At 57.6% G+C, this 15,384-nt stretch overlaps 1 protein-coding gene across 14 annotated transcripts in view; it reads left to right on the top strand.

The window, feature by feature from the left end:
* NCOR2 (nuclear receptor corepressor 2) overlaps positions 1 to 15,384 on the top strand; it is a 222,326-nt gene that overhangs the window by 136,616 nt on the left and 70,326 nt on the right. For 7 of the 14 annotated variants that reach the window (XM_032198736.1, XM_032198743.1, XM_032198740.1 and 4 more), the window contains exons 10-14: positions 2,600 to 2,787; positions 3,936 to 4,032; positions 6,213 to 6,391; positions 9,353 to 9,407; positions 11,261 to 11,359. In XM_032198736.1, the coding sequence (XP_032054627.1) occupies positions 2,600 to 2,787; positions 3,936 to 4,032; positions 6,213 to 6,391; positions 9,353 to 9,407; positions 11,261 to 11,359 (618 nt within the window). The remainder of the gene's footprint in view (positions 1 to 2,599; positions 2,788 to 3,935; positions 4,033 to 6,212; positions 6,392 to 9,352; positions 9,408 to 11,260; positions 11,360 to 15,384) is intronic. The other 7 variants (XM_032198747.1, XM_032198746.1, XM_032198739.1 and 4 more) reach the window with 3 other exon arrangements.

Below are 15,384 nucleotides of genomic sequence, written 5' to 3'. Positions count from 1 at the left end.
CTACTCACCCGCTTTTAGCTCAGCGTGGCAGGTCCCATTTGGCTCGCCACCGCTCGTGGGATGGAGAGGCTGGTGGGAGGATGAGCCGGGAAGGAGAGGAGAGGGAGCACCAAGGCCAGGAGCCGGCGCAGGCGTTTTTTTTTGGGGAGTGGACACGCTGGCTCGGAGGATGCTTGGAGAAGGGTTAGGTGCTCCTGCTCCTGAAGTGCCTGACCCAGGAGCCTCTCCTGGTGCTAGAGCTGCGAAAATCTGGAGACAGAGTGCTGTAAGGAGCCTCTGAATAACAAATTGCATCAAGGAAGCTAAAATAAACCCTCCCCGAGCCCTTGTCCTGGGTGAACTCGGCGTCCCCAGGTTCTGTGGGGCCGGAGCAAGGCTGGCTCCTGGCCACCAGCTGCCTCCCGGCGCCCCAGCTCGGTAAACCCTGCGGGGTATTTTTATCCTCTTCCCAAACGTGATGCTCCGAAAGTGAGAGGCTGCAGCAGTGCTGGCAGGATGGGAGCTCTCGTTTGTCATCGGGCCGAGACGGCATCGCTTCGGGAGGGGTGAAAACGCAGCAGCTGTGATTCCCCTGTGCTGCAGGAATTAATTGATCTGGGGGGAGAGGGTTAGTGTGCATCGCCCCAGGGTTTGGAGGTGCTTTGAATGTCCTGAGTGCCCTGAGAACTGCCCCCAGGAGGCTGTAGGATCGCAGGATGGGTCTGCTTGGGCCACAGCCAGGCCCAGGATGCCTGGGCTGAGCCCATGAGCCAGGATGGGAGCAGCACCAGTTGTTGCTGCTGGTGCCTGGGGCCGTGGCACAACAAATCCACTTGGCTCGGGGTCACCCAGCTGCCTCCTGGGCTGAAACTGGGCGTTTCCATCCTTTTGGTGGGTTTTACCTCACCCTGCTTTTTTTTTTTCTTGTTCTTTTTTTTTTTTCTTTTTTTTTTTTCTGGTTGCTAAGAGAGTGAGACGAGAGCAGGGTGCATCTGGGAAGTCCTGTGGCACCGGACTTCCCTCCAGCCGTAGGATGGTGGCGGCGAGAGATGAGTTTTATTTCTTTGAAATCTCGATTCGCCCCGGTGCTGCCGCGGTGACTAACGCGCCGGCGGCTCCTGAAACCAGCCCGCGGACTCAGCTCAGTAGTGCAGGGGGAGGGAGGCGACCTGGGGTTTGCCATTGATTATTTTGCAAAGCGCCATCTGCTTTCGCTTCCTGATTTGGGGCCTGCAAGGCACTTGCTTCGCTCAGAACGAAACCTTAAAATCCCCTCTGGTTGCCCAGCTGCTTTCACGTGAGCGTCCCTCGTGGCACGGGGCGGGGGCACGGCACTGCGGGCACCTCGGGCACTCGGGCCGGACAGAGCAAGGCAGAGCAGCTCGAGGCCACCTCGGCTGGCGGTGCAGGAAGGCTCAGTTCGTGCTGCAAACAGGATTTTAAAGCTCTGGGTACCTGGCTGCCCCCCAAAAACCCCTGGGGAGGAGCGTGGTTGGTGTGTGGGGTGCAGGAACCGAGGGCACCGCGGCCGAGGGCTGGCTGCCACCGCGCCGTGCCGCTGAGTGCCAGCGCCGCTGTGCATGGGTGGCAGGGGTTGCCCGTCCGTGCTGCCACAGCAAAACCTCTCCCCGGCACGGCGAGCTGTGGCCAGGGGAGGAGGTGGCATCTCCTAAATGACAGCTCTGTCGCTGCCTGACGTCGGGGAAGTCGAGGCGGGTGCCTTCGGAGCCGTGGTGCTGCAGGCGTGCGGTGTGCGCACACCCTGCTTGCAGCCTGGACACACATCCTTGCCAGGAAGCCCAGATCTTTGGGGTCTGTTTCTCACCACCGCCTTGCCCCCACACCACAGTACCTTGGAGGTTTTTATCTGGCATCAGAGGTCTCCAACCCACCCAGAGCGTTTTGCTTTAAGCGTTTGGAAGCGGTGATGATGCAGAAGGCATCGTGTGAGCTCTGATGATAGTAATAAGGACGGGGCCATGCCGGGCACGTGCCGCATCCCAACGACGTTGCTAGTAATAATATTAAACCACACATTAGCATCTGAGAGCTAATCCTTAGTGCCGTGAAATCGCCTTGTCTCACTGACTGCAGCAGGAGGGTTCTGTGCACATTTAAAAGCTTTTTCTTTCCAAACCTCCAGCCGGTGAGGATGAGTCTGAGCACAGCGCCTCTGGGAGCACAGCCCTCAGTGTGCCTGCGCCCAGTGCGTTGGGAACAGCAAGCTGTGCTGTGCTCGAGCTCCCCGTCCATCTGCTGAGATGTGTGGAGCTCAGCTCCGTGGACTCGGGAGCAGCCCGTAGTGGAGCTGCAGAGGAGTTTCCCTGGGGCTCTGGCTGCTGAATCAAGCGCTCAGGGTGTCGGAGGATGCTCAGCAGAAGGGGTAGTGGGTGAGCGAAGTCACGCTTTTGTTTTTACCAAAAATCTTGGGCTTGGGAGGGAAAAGCCTGAGGGCACCCGATGGGCTGTACTGCCCATCTGCCCCCGGAGCGTGTCCGTGTCCTGCTAACCCGCGGTTCTCCCGGCACTGTGACTCACGCTCAGCCATCGAGGGAAGGGCTTTGAGGAGCTGCCCTCTCCAGGCACATCTCCTGACCTCCCTCTCGCTCTGCCCTTCCAGGAACAGAAGTTTTGCCAGCGCTATGACCAGCTGATGGAGGCCTGGGAAAAGAAAGTGGAGCGCATCGAAAATAACCCGCGGCGCCGTGCCAAGGAGAGCAAAGTGCGGGAATACTATGAGAAGCAATTCCCAGAGATCCGGAAGCAGCGGGAACTGCAAGAGCGCATGCAGAGGTTAGAGGAGAAGCGGTAGGAAGGGGCTGGGCCGGTATCGGACAGCCTTTCTCTTTTGTTTGTCGGCGGGAGGACGGGCTGGGATGGCTGTCAGTCCCATTTCTCCCCTTCTGGTCCCATAACTCCAGGATGCACCAAGTGCAGGAGCCAGCAGACAAGTCACTCACTGCTTTTTCCCCAGGGCGGCTCCACGCAGCTCCAGCAGGAGGAAAAATGTCAGGAATGTGGCTGCCCGCTCCCCTGGCTGCTGATTTCCCGGCTGGCTGCAGCAGAGCACGGAGGCAGCTCCCTTTTCTGGCCACCTGACTGGGATGGCACTAATTAGTTCCTCATTGCTAAGCCCAAATGACGATGTACGAGGTTTGCAGATGGATTTGGTCATGTCAGGGATTTGAAACACGCTCGTGCTTTGATGGGAGCGTGGGCAGGAGGAAGAAACATCTGCAGAGGTTATAGGAACGACTGCAGATGCTATGAAAGGAGCAGCGTCTCCCTGAAAGGGGTGTCCCTGTCTCTGCTGTCCCCCCTCTCCATTTTCTCCTCCTCACTGAAAGCACAGCTGAGGTCACGTTGTTTCCTGCCAGGAGCTGCAGTTTTGTGATCCCCACCCTTCTTGCTGAAAACTCCCCGTCCTTCCCACTCCAGCCCAGGGACACCTGCTGTGCAGAATCCAGCTGCTCGTGTCCATCACTGCCTTGTGCCCTGCAAGCAGCTGGATGCGTGAAGAGTTCCTAATTCGTGGCTTTATTTTATCTCAAAGAGAAGGGGACAAATGGTACTGACAATTGTTTTAAATTTGTACCTGCTTAATGAGAAAAGTTTGAATTGCTTGGGACACGTGGCTGTTACATCGGGCGATCCAGGATGGGAAGTAGATGCTGCTGGCTGACCTTGATTTCCTGCAGCATTTGCAAACCAGACACAGCAGCACAGTGCTGGTTGCTCAGTCCTGGCACTGGCACCTTTGTGCAAAGCTGTGGGGCGATGAAGTGGGCACGAGAAAATACGGTGGGAGGGCCTGGTTGGGTGTGAAATGTCCCGTGGTAGCCATGCAGGAGGTGGCTGATGGCACAGGTGAGGAACGAGGGGCACGGGGGGTGTTTGGTGTGGAGCACGGCACCGAGCAGAGCACCAGTTTCTGAATGTTCCTTGCCCTCTCCCAGCAGGGTAGGACAGAGGGGCAGCGGAGGGCTCTCCATGTCGGCTGCGCGCAGCGAACACGAGGTGTCAGAAATCATTGATGGGCTCTCGGAACAAGAGGTGAGGCTCTTCCCTTCTCCTCCTCTTTACCTCCCGCTCTGCTCTTGTCCAGGAAGGCCAGGAGGAGTAGCACCAGGCCCCACGGTGAAATCAGATGCCAAATCTCACCAACTCCAGGGTGGGCAGGCTTCCCTACTAGCTGGTGGCCAGTAGGTAGGAGTTAGTGGTGTGTGACTGCCCCTTAGGGACACCAGACCCTGAGCACCCCACAAACACCTCACTGCTCTTGCTTCCAACTGCAGGTAGAGGTAGGAAGGGAAGGGAGCCGGTGCCCTGGCTGACGGGCAGAGGGGATTTTCTGTTTCCTTGTGTTCTGAATGGGCTGTGCAGCCTGACACAGGGGAATCCTATGGAATGAATGGTTTGTACGTGAGCCAGTTGGCCCACATCTTCTGGGAGTGCTCCATTCATCTTGAAACATCCCCGTGACCTTGGCTTCGTTTTGGATCTGGTTTCACAAGGGTTCCACTCACTTGGCACGGAGGCCAGCTGCAGTGAATGGCTTTGTGCTCGGGAGGGGAGAGCAGCCATTGCCCGGCACTAGCTGAGATGTTTGCTGCCTGTGCACGGCGCCGGGCTGCAGGCAGCTTGCTGGTAGCAAGTTCAGGCAACCCCAGGGAAGGCGTGGGGCTGAGGAGCAGGGGGAGGTGTCACGCTGCAGTGGAGGTGGCCAAGGGGAGCGTTGCGTGGCTGCCTTTGGCCTCATGCACAGCACGTGCTGCTAAATTCCTCTCTGGCCTTCTGCTAAGCCTGGAGGCTTCGCTTTGCTTTGCTCAGAGGAGGTTTGAAGAGTTTCCATCACGGGACTGAAGGATGCAGGGGGCAGGGGCCAGCTCTGTGCCCCAGCGCATCCCGAGCTGCCCGTGGCTAAAGGGAAGGAGTCCCAGTGAGGATGAGGAGCGTGACAAAACGAGCAGAAGTGTCTGTGTCCACGCTCAGGGCAGCGTTTCAGGAGGAGGTGGTTGAGTGGGGTCTGTCCCGCACCCCCGTGTCCTGCAGTTGTGTGCTTGGTCCCAGCAGGCAAGCAGAGGGCTGAGTTTGGCAGCTTGCAGGGAGGGTTGGGCAGTGTTCTGCAGGGAACCAACATCTCGCTGTGAATTAAAGTAATACATTTAGGGCCTGGCCTTCCCGGGTCAACGGCTGGGATTTATGTCCCCAGTGCCATTCCGGGTGGCAGGGGGGACTCAGGGTTACGGTGCTGAGCACAAACAGAAGAGGGTGATGAGGGTTTCCCTTCGTCCCCACATCAGGGATTTGTGCCAAAAGACCACAGGCAGCACAGCTGGAGGGGCAGAGCCAGCGTTCAGGTAGGGGACAGCACAAGTGAGACGTCATTTAGCCACCGTGTTGGACATAGCTGAGGAAACCAGTGTGCCCAGTCCGTGCTGGTGTGCAGCCTGGGCTCCGGGCTTAGTGCTGGAGCTGGATGGAGCCACGGGTGTCAGGTTGTGTGCCGGGGTGTGCTGCTAGCAGGAAAGAAAGGAATCGCAGCCCCGTCACGGCGACATCCGATCGGCTCACGTGGCAGGAGGAGGTGGCCGGGTGGTGGGAGAGCAGCTGCACAGCTGGCAGGAGAGGGGTGGGAGCTCACGGGGGATCGATGCTGTCAGCGATGGGAACCTGACCCCCGGGGGCAACCCGGAGCACGTGGAAACGGAGCTTTGGGGGTCTGGGGTAGCTCAGAGACACTTCAGGTTGAACGGAGGGAGGAAAGGCAGAGACTGTGCGGGGAGGCATCCTGGGGGTTTCCTGTGGGTCAGAAAAAGGTCTCCTCCCTCTGCGCACCCTTCAGAAGGCTTTGCAGGGCTGACCCGCTGACCGGGCAGCTCAGAGGGGACTGAACCTCCACGTGGCCGTGGGTGTGATGTCTGCTCCCTGCGCCTCTGCTGCTTTGACTCGTCTCTCGTTGCGGATAGGAGCTGTTTTCCTTAAGTCAGGCATTTCCACCCCGCGTCTTTAAAGCCTTTTATTCCAAAAAAGAAAGATTAATTGCTTCCTGGCTGATGGCAATAGCCTCTTTCAGCGTTTAATTTACAATTACTCCAGCACTAAAGCTGCCTAGCGCTTGCTTTTCAGTTCTCCCGTTCCTCCTCCCGTCCTTCCCTCTCAAACATCTGTCCCCTGCGGTCCCCGCGGGCCCGTGGTGCTGACCAGCTGTTCTCTCTGCTTTTCCCCCCCAGAACCTGGAGAAGCAGATGCGCCAGCTCGCCGTCATCCCGCCCATGCTCTACGACGCTGACCAGCAGCGCATGAAATTCATCAACATGAACGGCCTGATGGACGACCCCATGAAGGTCTACAAGGACCGGCAGGTGATGAACATGTGGAGCGAGCAGGAGAAGGAGACCTTCCGCGAAAAGTGAGTGCAGCCCGCAGACATCTCCGTGTAGCCCTCGGGAGCTGCAGGATGTGACCCGTGCCCTGCCTTTGGCCGCAGCCCCAGCTTGCTGAGGCAGCGCGTGGTGGTTGCAGAGAGCAGCCCCAGTGCCCTGGGTGAGTTCCCAGAGGATTCATCCCGCACCCGGGGACCCGGTGTGAAGACAGAAGCTCGTGCTGTTGTGCAGCCTCTGTCGCTCTGTTCGCTTTGGACCCGGGGTAGGGTGATGCAGGTGGACACAAACCTGCCCACCAGGCCTTTGCATCCGTTTGGTGTGTTCGTGCCCCTGTGATTTCGCTCTGCCTGCTCCCTGTAGAGATCCGGGAAGCTGCTGCTCCCAGCAGGGAGAAGGCTCAAAGTTTTTGTGTTTACACTCCCCCTGTTGTATCAGCCAGTTCAAGTTCAGAGCCAGAGAAACTCAGAGCTGCGTGCAGCGTGGTATTTTTGGATTACCTGCACGTCCAGGGGGATTCTCAGGGCTGCCAACATCAAACAAAGCCACGCAGCCCACTCAGGTTTCAGCCTCCATCCGGTGCTTTCCCTCAGCACCGTCCCGCTGCCTGTAGGATTTGCCACCAGCTGCTGTTTCCATGGCTGCATTCCCACACCAGAGAGTGCAGCAAACTCTCTCTGCATTGTTTGCTCCTGTTTGCAAGCAGTGCTTGAGAACAGCTTGGCTCTAACGACTGGGATTGCTTTGGGGATTTCTGATCCCAGGGTATCGCGGCGCTGCCAGCCAAGCGCGGGTCCCAGCTCAGCCCCACATCCAGCCTCCCCCTCACCTCACACCAGTTGCACAATGCACTGGGGTGTACTGGGTGCCCCCAGTGTGCTATAGGTGTCCTTAAAAACCGAGCTGGAGTTGAGCCTGCAGCAGGATGAGCTCTGCTGGACACACGGAGCAGGCGCTTCCCCGGGAGGTTGCAGTGCGTTAGGTGTGGCGGGCGGGCTGCGTGTTTGGGCACAGCTCTGATCACGAGGTGCTGGTGGCCATCCGGTGTGTAATTTGGATGATCCACGGCACCCAGCAAGAGCCCAGGAAGCCACCCAGGTGACCGAGGGGGGAGCGCTGACACCGAAAGCCACTCCGTGCCAGAAAGTCTCCTTCCCTTCCCTTCCCTTCCTTCCCCCTGCCCGCGACAGCCCCTGCTTGCAGCCAGAATAAGTCATTGTCAGGACGGACCAAAACTGAACAAAACAAGCAAAACAGCTCCAAGCCTATTGTAGAGGAGAGCCCTCATTGCTAATTACCCTTAAAATGTGACACTCCAAACAGCGAGGCTTGCACGCAAATGACGCAAAGGCTAATTACTCGCTCTTTAATGGAGGGGCCATGCCTGGCTAATGGGGCTGGAAGGATCCACACCCAGCTCTTGCGTCCTGCTGTGCACGGTGGTTTCTGTGTCATCACTGTGGGTGATGCGGAGCCCAAGGCATGAATGCAGAAGGGTTTTGGGGCTCTCACAAAACTCATTTGTGGAGATGGGCACTTGGGAGCCATAAGCAAGGCCCAAGGAGGGCTGCCCCAGCACCCTCCCTGAGCCCAGTGCGCGGAGAGCTGAGCTTTTTGAGGTGAGTTTTTGAGAGCTGAGGCTTTTTGAGGTGAGCGTGGCTTGTGCTCTCTGTGGTGGTGGCTCAGAGGCAGCATCCTCAGCCCGTGAAAACCTGGCGTGGGCTTTTGTGCAGCCCTGGTCACAGAGAAAGCAGCTAGGCATTGCACGGCCTGCAAGCTCCAGCCCTGAACCCAGTTTAACCATCAAAACCACAACCATAGGGAAGGTTCTGATTTATTTCCTGCCGGGCAGCATTTCAGGTCTTTGTGTAAGCACGTCACTGGCCTGATCCCAGGCAGACCATGGTTTTCCAGGAGAGCAGCAGCAGTGGCTGTGGGACCCCTTAACCCAAGCCAGCACCGTGTCCCTATGGTATTGGGCATTGTGAGAGTTGCAGCATCCTGACCTGGCAAGAAAACACAGGGTTGCCCTCTGATCTGTGTTATTGTCATGGTGAACATGGCCATGAGAACCCCATCCCTTGCTCAGCCCCTGGTTTGTGCCAAACACAGCACGACACGTAGGATCTGTGGGGTGATCCCAGTCTGTCTGAGCAGCCCGGGTCCTTTTTTCTTTTTTTTTTTTCCTAGCATTTCTGTTTTTTTCTTTTTCATCCACATACTTACTTAGTCACATGGCTTGGGGGATCTCCCATGGGTGTCTGTGTTATATTTGGATAAGTTCTGCCCTTCAAAACACTTGATGAAAGAAAGGCTGCAGCTGGACGTGGGACGGAGTCTGGAGTCCCTGCGACAAATCCCGCTCCCATGGCTGCCCTCCGCGCTCCCACGTCCCCCCCACTCCTCATCGTCACCCACAAAAGCCTTGTGCTGGCTGCTGCAGGGACGAGGTCCTGCATCAGGAAGGGTGCTGGAGCACGGGTGATGCCTCCCGTGTCGTGCTGGGCTGGAATCAGCCAGGCCAAGCCCTCGGACCCAGCCCGGAGCCCTGGCAGTGGCTGTGGCATTGGGGCTGAGCAGCAAAGGGAGGAGGAGAGACCTCAGCCTGGGGGATTGCCTGCAGGGCTGGAGGAGCCGAGCTGCTCTCCACATCTTCCCACCTCTCATCCCAGCTGCAGCACATCCTCTGCCATCCTGCTCTGCGCCCACCCTGCCCTCGGGACGGGTCTGGGTGGCCGTGGGACCGAGCAGGGTGACAGGCAGCTGTCGGGCACTGGCACCCCCAACCTGCACTGACCATCTGCCTGTTGGAGCCACAGCTCTGTTGGGCTAGATTTAAAATCTCTGTCTTTCTGGGAAGCTGAGCAGCAGGCAAATATTTTCTTAAACGCTCAGGTCCCCCGAGGAGCTGGCCTCGCTGCTCCGGGCGCACAGGGCAAGGCCACACAGCAGGCAGGGCTCACACTAACCCTGCCCCTCTGCTCCCGCAGGTTCATGCAGCACCCGAAGAACTTCGGCCTTATCGCCTCCTTTCTGGACAGGAAGGTAAGTCTATCTGCGTGGCTTTAACTTTTTTTCACACTGCCTTTTCTCACTCACACCTCCTTCGGTGCTGGAGCAGCCAGCAGAGATCCTTGGCCCCTCGGTGGCGGTGGCTCAGGGCCCTGGGGGTCCCCTCCTCGCCCCAGGGGAGGGATCCTGAGGGTGGGGTGACACCTCCTTCATGCTGTTCATTGGGCAGAAAGGTTTGGAAAAGAGATCTGAAGGAAGAGCACGGCTCTGCCCCTGCTCTGAGCGAGGCCAGGTACCTGCTGTGGGACAGCCCATACGGGCAAAGCCTGGACAGACCCAGCCTGGAAGCACAGATGGGCCGGGTGCTCTCCTGAGCAAGCAGCCCTTGTCTGCCCCGGGTCTTGTGGTCACCCGCATCCTTTGCCCATCTCACACCTTGTTTCATCCTCCCAGCATCTGCTGGGTTGGGGGGAGCCCTCTGCTTTCAGGGGGCTGGGCCCAGTGGCCTGCGAGGTCCTTTCCAGCTTCAATTGCTCTCTGATCCTGCACGAATCAGGCTGGGGAGATCATTTGTAGGAGCTCAACTTCCCTGTCCAAAGCAGCAAGCAAGCCGTGCGGCAGCAGCAACCTTCTGTTGCCATTCATGCTGTAAGACACCAGGCTCTTTTCAGCCTCTCTCACTTGTTAAAGCCGAAAGTGGTGGGACTTGGATGATGCTCACAATCCAGTCTGTGTTCCAAGCTGTAAAATGTCTTCTAATTTTATTTGTACTCGTTTGTAAATCAGGCTGTAATTATGATACAGAACACATCCATTATCCCGTTGGAGAGAGATGCAAAGTATGGCTCAATGTAATGAATTAATAGATTTTTAAATTGCATTAAAAAAAAAAATAGTGATCTTAGCCCTTGGAACAGATGACTGTAAGTTTTTGTTTGTGTGTGTGTGTGTGTGTGTGTAATCAGGGCTAGATTAGAAAGAGATCCAATTAACGCTTTAAAAGTTACAATCTGTTGTTGCACATGGTTCCACTCTTTGTATAGGGATGGGGAAAGTGCAGCCCCGTGCAGCCTGGACCTCTCCTACAGGGGCAGGCTGGGAGCACTTGGCATCACCCCGTGCCTGGGTGCATGCAGCTGTGGGGTCTGTGGGGTTATTTCTGTTTGCACACCCGCTGACCCCCGTGCCAAGGCACAATTCAGGTGCCCACGTCGGTAAGGGAAGGGATTGGCACAGGGATTTTGTCCTTTATGTCCAGCTCCGTGCTGCTGCCCAGGAGCAGAGCCGTGTCCCAGCCGTAGCTGCTGGTTTCCCAACCCAGGACCCGAGCTGGCTGTGGGATCTGGGGCTGGGGAGCGTGCAGGGTGTTCGGCGAGGAAGCCGGGTGCTCTCCAGCCAGCGAGCTCGGTGGCTGGAAGTAATGCTGGCTGACAGCCGCGTGGCAGCTTGTGCGGGGCATAACCACAACAGAGGGTGACAGGCAGCATTCCTTGTTCTGCTTTTAGTTGCCACAGTCATCTGGGGTCAGCCCTGCCCCCTGCCCCGGGGTGGCCCCGCGCTCTGCTTCGCACACAGGGTGCTCATTGTTCTGCATCCCCACCTCCGAGCCGGCACGCTTGTGGGAAGGGCCCCACTTTGTCACTTGGAAGCTCCCCCCTTTTTTTTTTTTTTATTTTATGTTATACCAGGGCAATGTGCTTCGTCCCCTTCTTCCAGCGGGCACAGCCCACCCCAGCACCCCAAAAGGGCTGCTGTAGGGACGCGGAGGGAATCCTGCTGTGGCTGCAGAGCCTCGGGGGTGGCAGGGGGGCTGAGAGCTGCAGGGTCTGAACGCTGCCACCGAGGGGCCAGGTCCTTCCACACCCTGACTCCCCGTGTCCTTGCAGACGGTGGCAGACTGCGTCCTGTATTACTACCTGACCAAGAAGAATGAGAACTACAAGAACCTCGTGAGAAGGAATTACCGGCGGCGGGGGAAGAGCCAGGTAAGAGCCGGAGCAAAAAAATGCATGGAAACGTTGTCTCTGCTGCAGCTTCTCGGTGGCACTTTATGGCCGAGCATCCCCACCCCGCCCCGTGAGCGGTTACAGGCTGCGGCGGGGCCGTGATTTTGCTCTGTGTGAGCTTTTCGGAACACGCTGTTTTCTGTCGGTTGATGTCTGTCCGTCCCCATGCCAAGGTCACGGTAGCTTTAAAAAGCAAACCCTTGAAAAAAGGGGTTGGAGCGAATGCAGAAAACCTGGCCACGCGTCAGGAGTCACCCGGGGTGGCCTGTGCAGCCTGCCCGGAGGAGATGTTGGTCCTGTCTGAGAACAGAGCAGTTCCCCTCTCCCCTCTGCTGTCGGCGTGCCAGCGGGACGGTGCTGGGCTGTGTGCTGGGCAGGGGTGCTCCTGCCTGCCAGGGACTGCCCGAGGTTCTTCTACTGGTATCAGGACGGGAGACGAATGGCCTGGGTGACTTCTGGCTGCTGAGCAAGGGTCTGCAAAGCCATCTGAAATGCCCGAGGGTGTCTGAGGTCTCTCGGGGGCTGGCAGGTTTGGTGCTGAAGCTAGAGGAGACCCGAAACCCGTTTGGCGTGCCGGCTGAGGGCCGGGCAGGTCCCTCAGATAACACGAGGTGCCTGGGGGTAGGAGATGGATCAACCCGTGCAGTTACGTGGCCTAGATGTGAAATAAGACGTGACCTTGGCAGTGTTGCTGCTGAGACCGAGGTGCCAAGATGAGCGCTGAGGGCAGGAGCCCTGTCCCAGCAGATGCTCGCAGACAGAGGGAGATCCCCTGGTGAGCCCCCAGGTTGGTGAAGTGAACGATGATCCACGGAGTGAGGAGAGCGAGGTGATGGCATGGGGGATCTCTGGAAAATGTGGGGATAGGCACGGAAAAACTGGCCTGTCCCATACCACCGCTGACATCAGCAGCTCCTCGTGCTGCATGGCCATAAAAAGCAGCACTTGGGTCGAGATGCTGATTGGGAGGCAGATAGGTAGCCGTGCTCCAATTTGATTTCTGCAGCATTAAGCCATCAGAATAGTTCGCACATGACGAATGTCATGGACGGGGCCCAATTTTCCCTTCTTTTTTTCAGAGACATTAGAGATGGATAAAACCCTATTAGATTATCCAGTCCCTCTCCCAGCAAACACAGGGTGGTTCCCTCCAGTACATTTTTATAGTGTTTACCATGGTCTGTTTTGTTAGATCACAGCAACTAGAACATGAGGCCACATTTGTTTCTTGTTAGCAGTGGAGACATTTAGCACAGCTCATTCTGGCTCCGACGTTAAGTTGAGCAAGGAACAAGTGTGGAGGGAGAGAGGCAATCTGCCGCCCCGCTCTGCACCAGCCCCGTGGCCACGGACCCGCCGGTCCTGCTCTCAGCAGGTACTGCTTGCATTTTGCCTTTTCCAAGTACCCAAATTAGCTCCGGCCGCAGAATTTCCTGGGATGCTTCCCCTTGCTTGTGAGTCCAGTCCAACGGGGGTGGAGAGGTCGTGGGCTGCCACCGGGAGCCTCGTTTAGGAAGCAGGGACTTGGTGCATCCTGCATCGAGCGTAACGAAAGGCAGGCCTGCTTTAGCAATTAAGGGACGGCAAAATTTGTCGGTCGTTAAGAGGCGGCAACTGCTGGGCCCCAAGGTGAGCTGACTGCAGTGCTGGTGGAGCAGAGCTCGAGCAGAACATCGCTGCTCGTGAAGGAAAAATCACCCTGCACCTCGGCCTCGTGTCCCCTGCCAGGTCCCTCCTCACCGTGCCACTTCAGCCAGTGGTGGGGCTGTCTGCTGAGCTGGACGGCGAGGACCTAATCCCAGCTGTGGTTAAATGCCAGAGGTGGGATTCGTGGATTTAGTGCAGGGGGGGAGCCGTGCGCGCTGTGGGGTGAGAGGAGAGGCTGGGGTCCGACACAGAGCGCTTCACGAGTGGCCCTGTGTCGTTGTCCTGCTGCTTTTCTCACGGAGAGCTTGGTGGTCTTCTTTGCTCCTGGAGGCTGCGGGGAGCTTGAGAGAAAAGCAGGGATAATGGCAAGTAGAAACGAAGCTGCTCTGGTGTCAGGATTATCATTGTGGCCTCCTTATTAAAAGTACATTAAAAAACAAGGATCCCATTGCTCCCTGGCTGATGGTCCCCTGGCAAAGGATATTCCTCATAAAGCTGCTACTTATTGCTCAAATTCTCCTGCCAAGAGCGGGGACTTCACATGATTCTGCTTCCAGTTTGTCATAAAAACAAGCAGGCTCCCGGTCCAAGGCGCAGCGCATGCTCCCGGCGCTGCCTCCCCTTGAGCGAATGAATGAAAGGCGCACGCATCCGAGGCATCATTATGCACAACGCTCCGGCTCCCGAGCTGAGCTGAGGAGCCTTTCTAAAATAATCCTCCGCATTCGGGGAGGAAAAATGTCATTTAACCCCGAGAGGAGGGAATCGGTGCTAAAAGTAATCGCTTCCAAGCGTGGCGTTTCTCATTGAAGGGAAAAAAGTTTGAGTCATGGTAAAAAATGATCTGATCCAATACTCAGTGTGCAGTAAGAAGCATAAATTAGCATCATCGTGTAATGAAAGCTGCGCAGCGCTACCCCTTGTGTGGATGTGGTTCCTGGGGGGGCTGTGGCAGTCGCTCTTTGGGGTATTTCAGGGAGCGTCTCTTGGTTAACGCCCCTAATCCTGTGCCGGGAGCGGGGCACTGATACCAAAGCTGCACTTATCGCCATGTGCCACGCTGGTCGGGCAAGCTGTTCAGCCCGGCTGTAGCAGTGCCAGCATTGTGCCAAAACCATGCTGGAGGAAACGTGCCTGTTTCACCGCAGTTATCCCGTGCGGGGCTTCGATTCCGGAATAAATCCGTGCTGCGTTTCGGAGCAGCGCGCCCGCGCGATGGAGCAGGACGCGGCGGTGGCGTTCCCCCCATGGTACCGGGGGGTTCCTGGGGTTGAAGCCACCGTCCCCACGCGATGCCGGGGGTGACTCAGGGCCGGGTGAAGTCAGGCGTGGTGGCAGGAGGACACAGACCCTGTCAGCCCCGTGGGACATGCCATCACACAGCGCTCACATCTTCCACGGCGAGCGGGACATCACCCGGCCGGTAACACTGACGCTTTCGAGGATTCGCCCGGTGCTGCTTCTGGAGCAGGATCCCACCCGAGGGGCCGGACCCCCACGCAGCCCCCCGGCTCCACCAGCGGCTCGGCAGCTCCCGTGCCCCGCAGCGTGAGCGGCCGGGCAGCGACGCGCTCCCCTGCCGGGGCTGACAGCTTTCCCAGGCACCCCCCCCTCCTTCTTCCGTGCCCCCTGCCAAAAACCAAATCGAATTATCTGTACCGACGGCTGGCCCGCCCTCCCCCGAACGCAAACCGTTCCCATCCCCACACGCTGGTGAGGATAAACAGCCCGAGCCCGGGTTTTTATAAACAAGCCCTTCAGTTTTTTAGCGTAAACACGGTGCGTGGCGGCACGGCTTGCCCTGCTGGCAGAGGCTCAGCCTGCCAGGCGGGCTCCGAAGGATCCGGCCCCGGGGCGCTGCGCTGCAGACGGGGCTCATCCCGCTGTCTCCTCTTCTCCCTGTGCCAGGAGCAGGCCTGGAGCTCAGCGAGCTGCATCCCAAGCTGTAAATCCTGCACGGACCCTCGCTCCATTAACCGCACCGGCTAACGAGTCGAGTGCTGGGTGTTTATTTCTGGGAAGCATTCGATTTTCATCAATCCGGGGAGCAGCTCCTTGTTAACGCCAAGGGTTTGACAAGTTCTCTTTCAGACCAGCAGAGATATTTGTCATAAAATGCTGCTTTAATAATGCAGCACAGCACGCAGAAACGTTCCTGGATGTGACCAGTAGCCTTCGCTGCCACAAATACCGATAAATTATCCCGTGGGCATTTATTGTGTGTGCCGGGCTCCTGCACTGTCTTTAAGCAGCACCGGGATGATCAGAGCAGGGGCAGGGCTGCAGGTTTGTGGCTGCAACGTGCCCTGTACAGGAGCAGTTTGTAGGGCTGGGATTTTGGTGCTGGGGTATGGTTT

The sequence above is a fragment of the Aythya fuligula genome, chromosome 17 (assembly GCF_009819795.1).
Source record: "Aythya fuligula isolate bAytFul2 chromosome 17, bAytFul2.pri, whole genome shotgun sequence".
NCBI classification, from domain to species: domain Eukaryota; kingdom Metazoa; phylum Chordata; class Aves; order Anseriformes; family Anatidae; genus Aythya; species Aythya fuligula.
The sequence above is the reverse complement of the archived record's forward strand: the minus strand, read 5'-3'. Positions and strand labels throughout refer to the sequence as shown.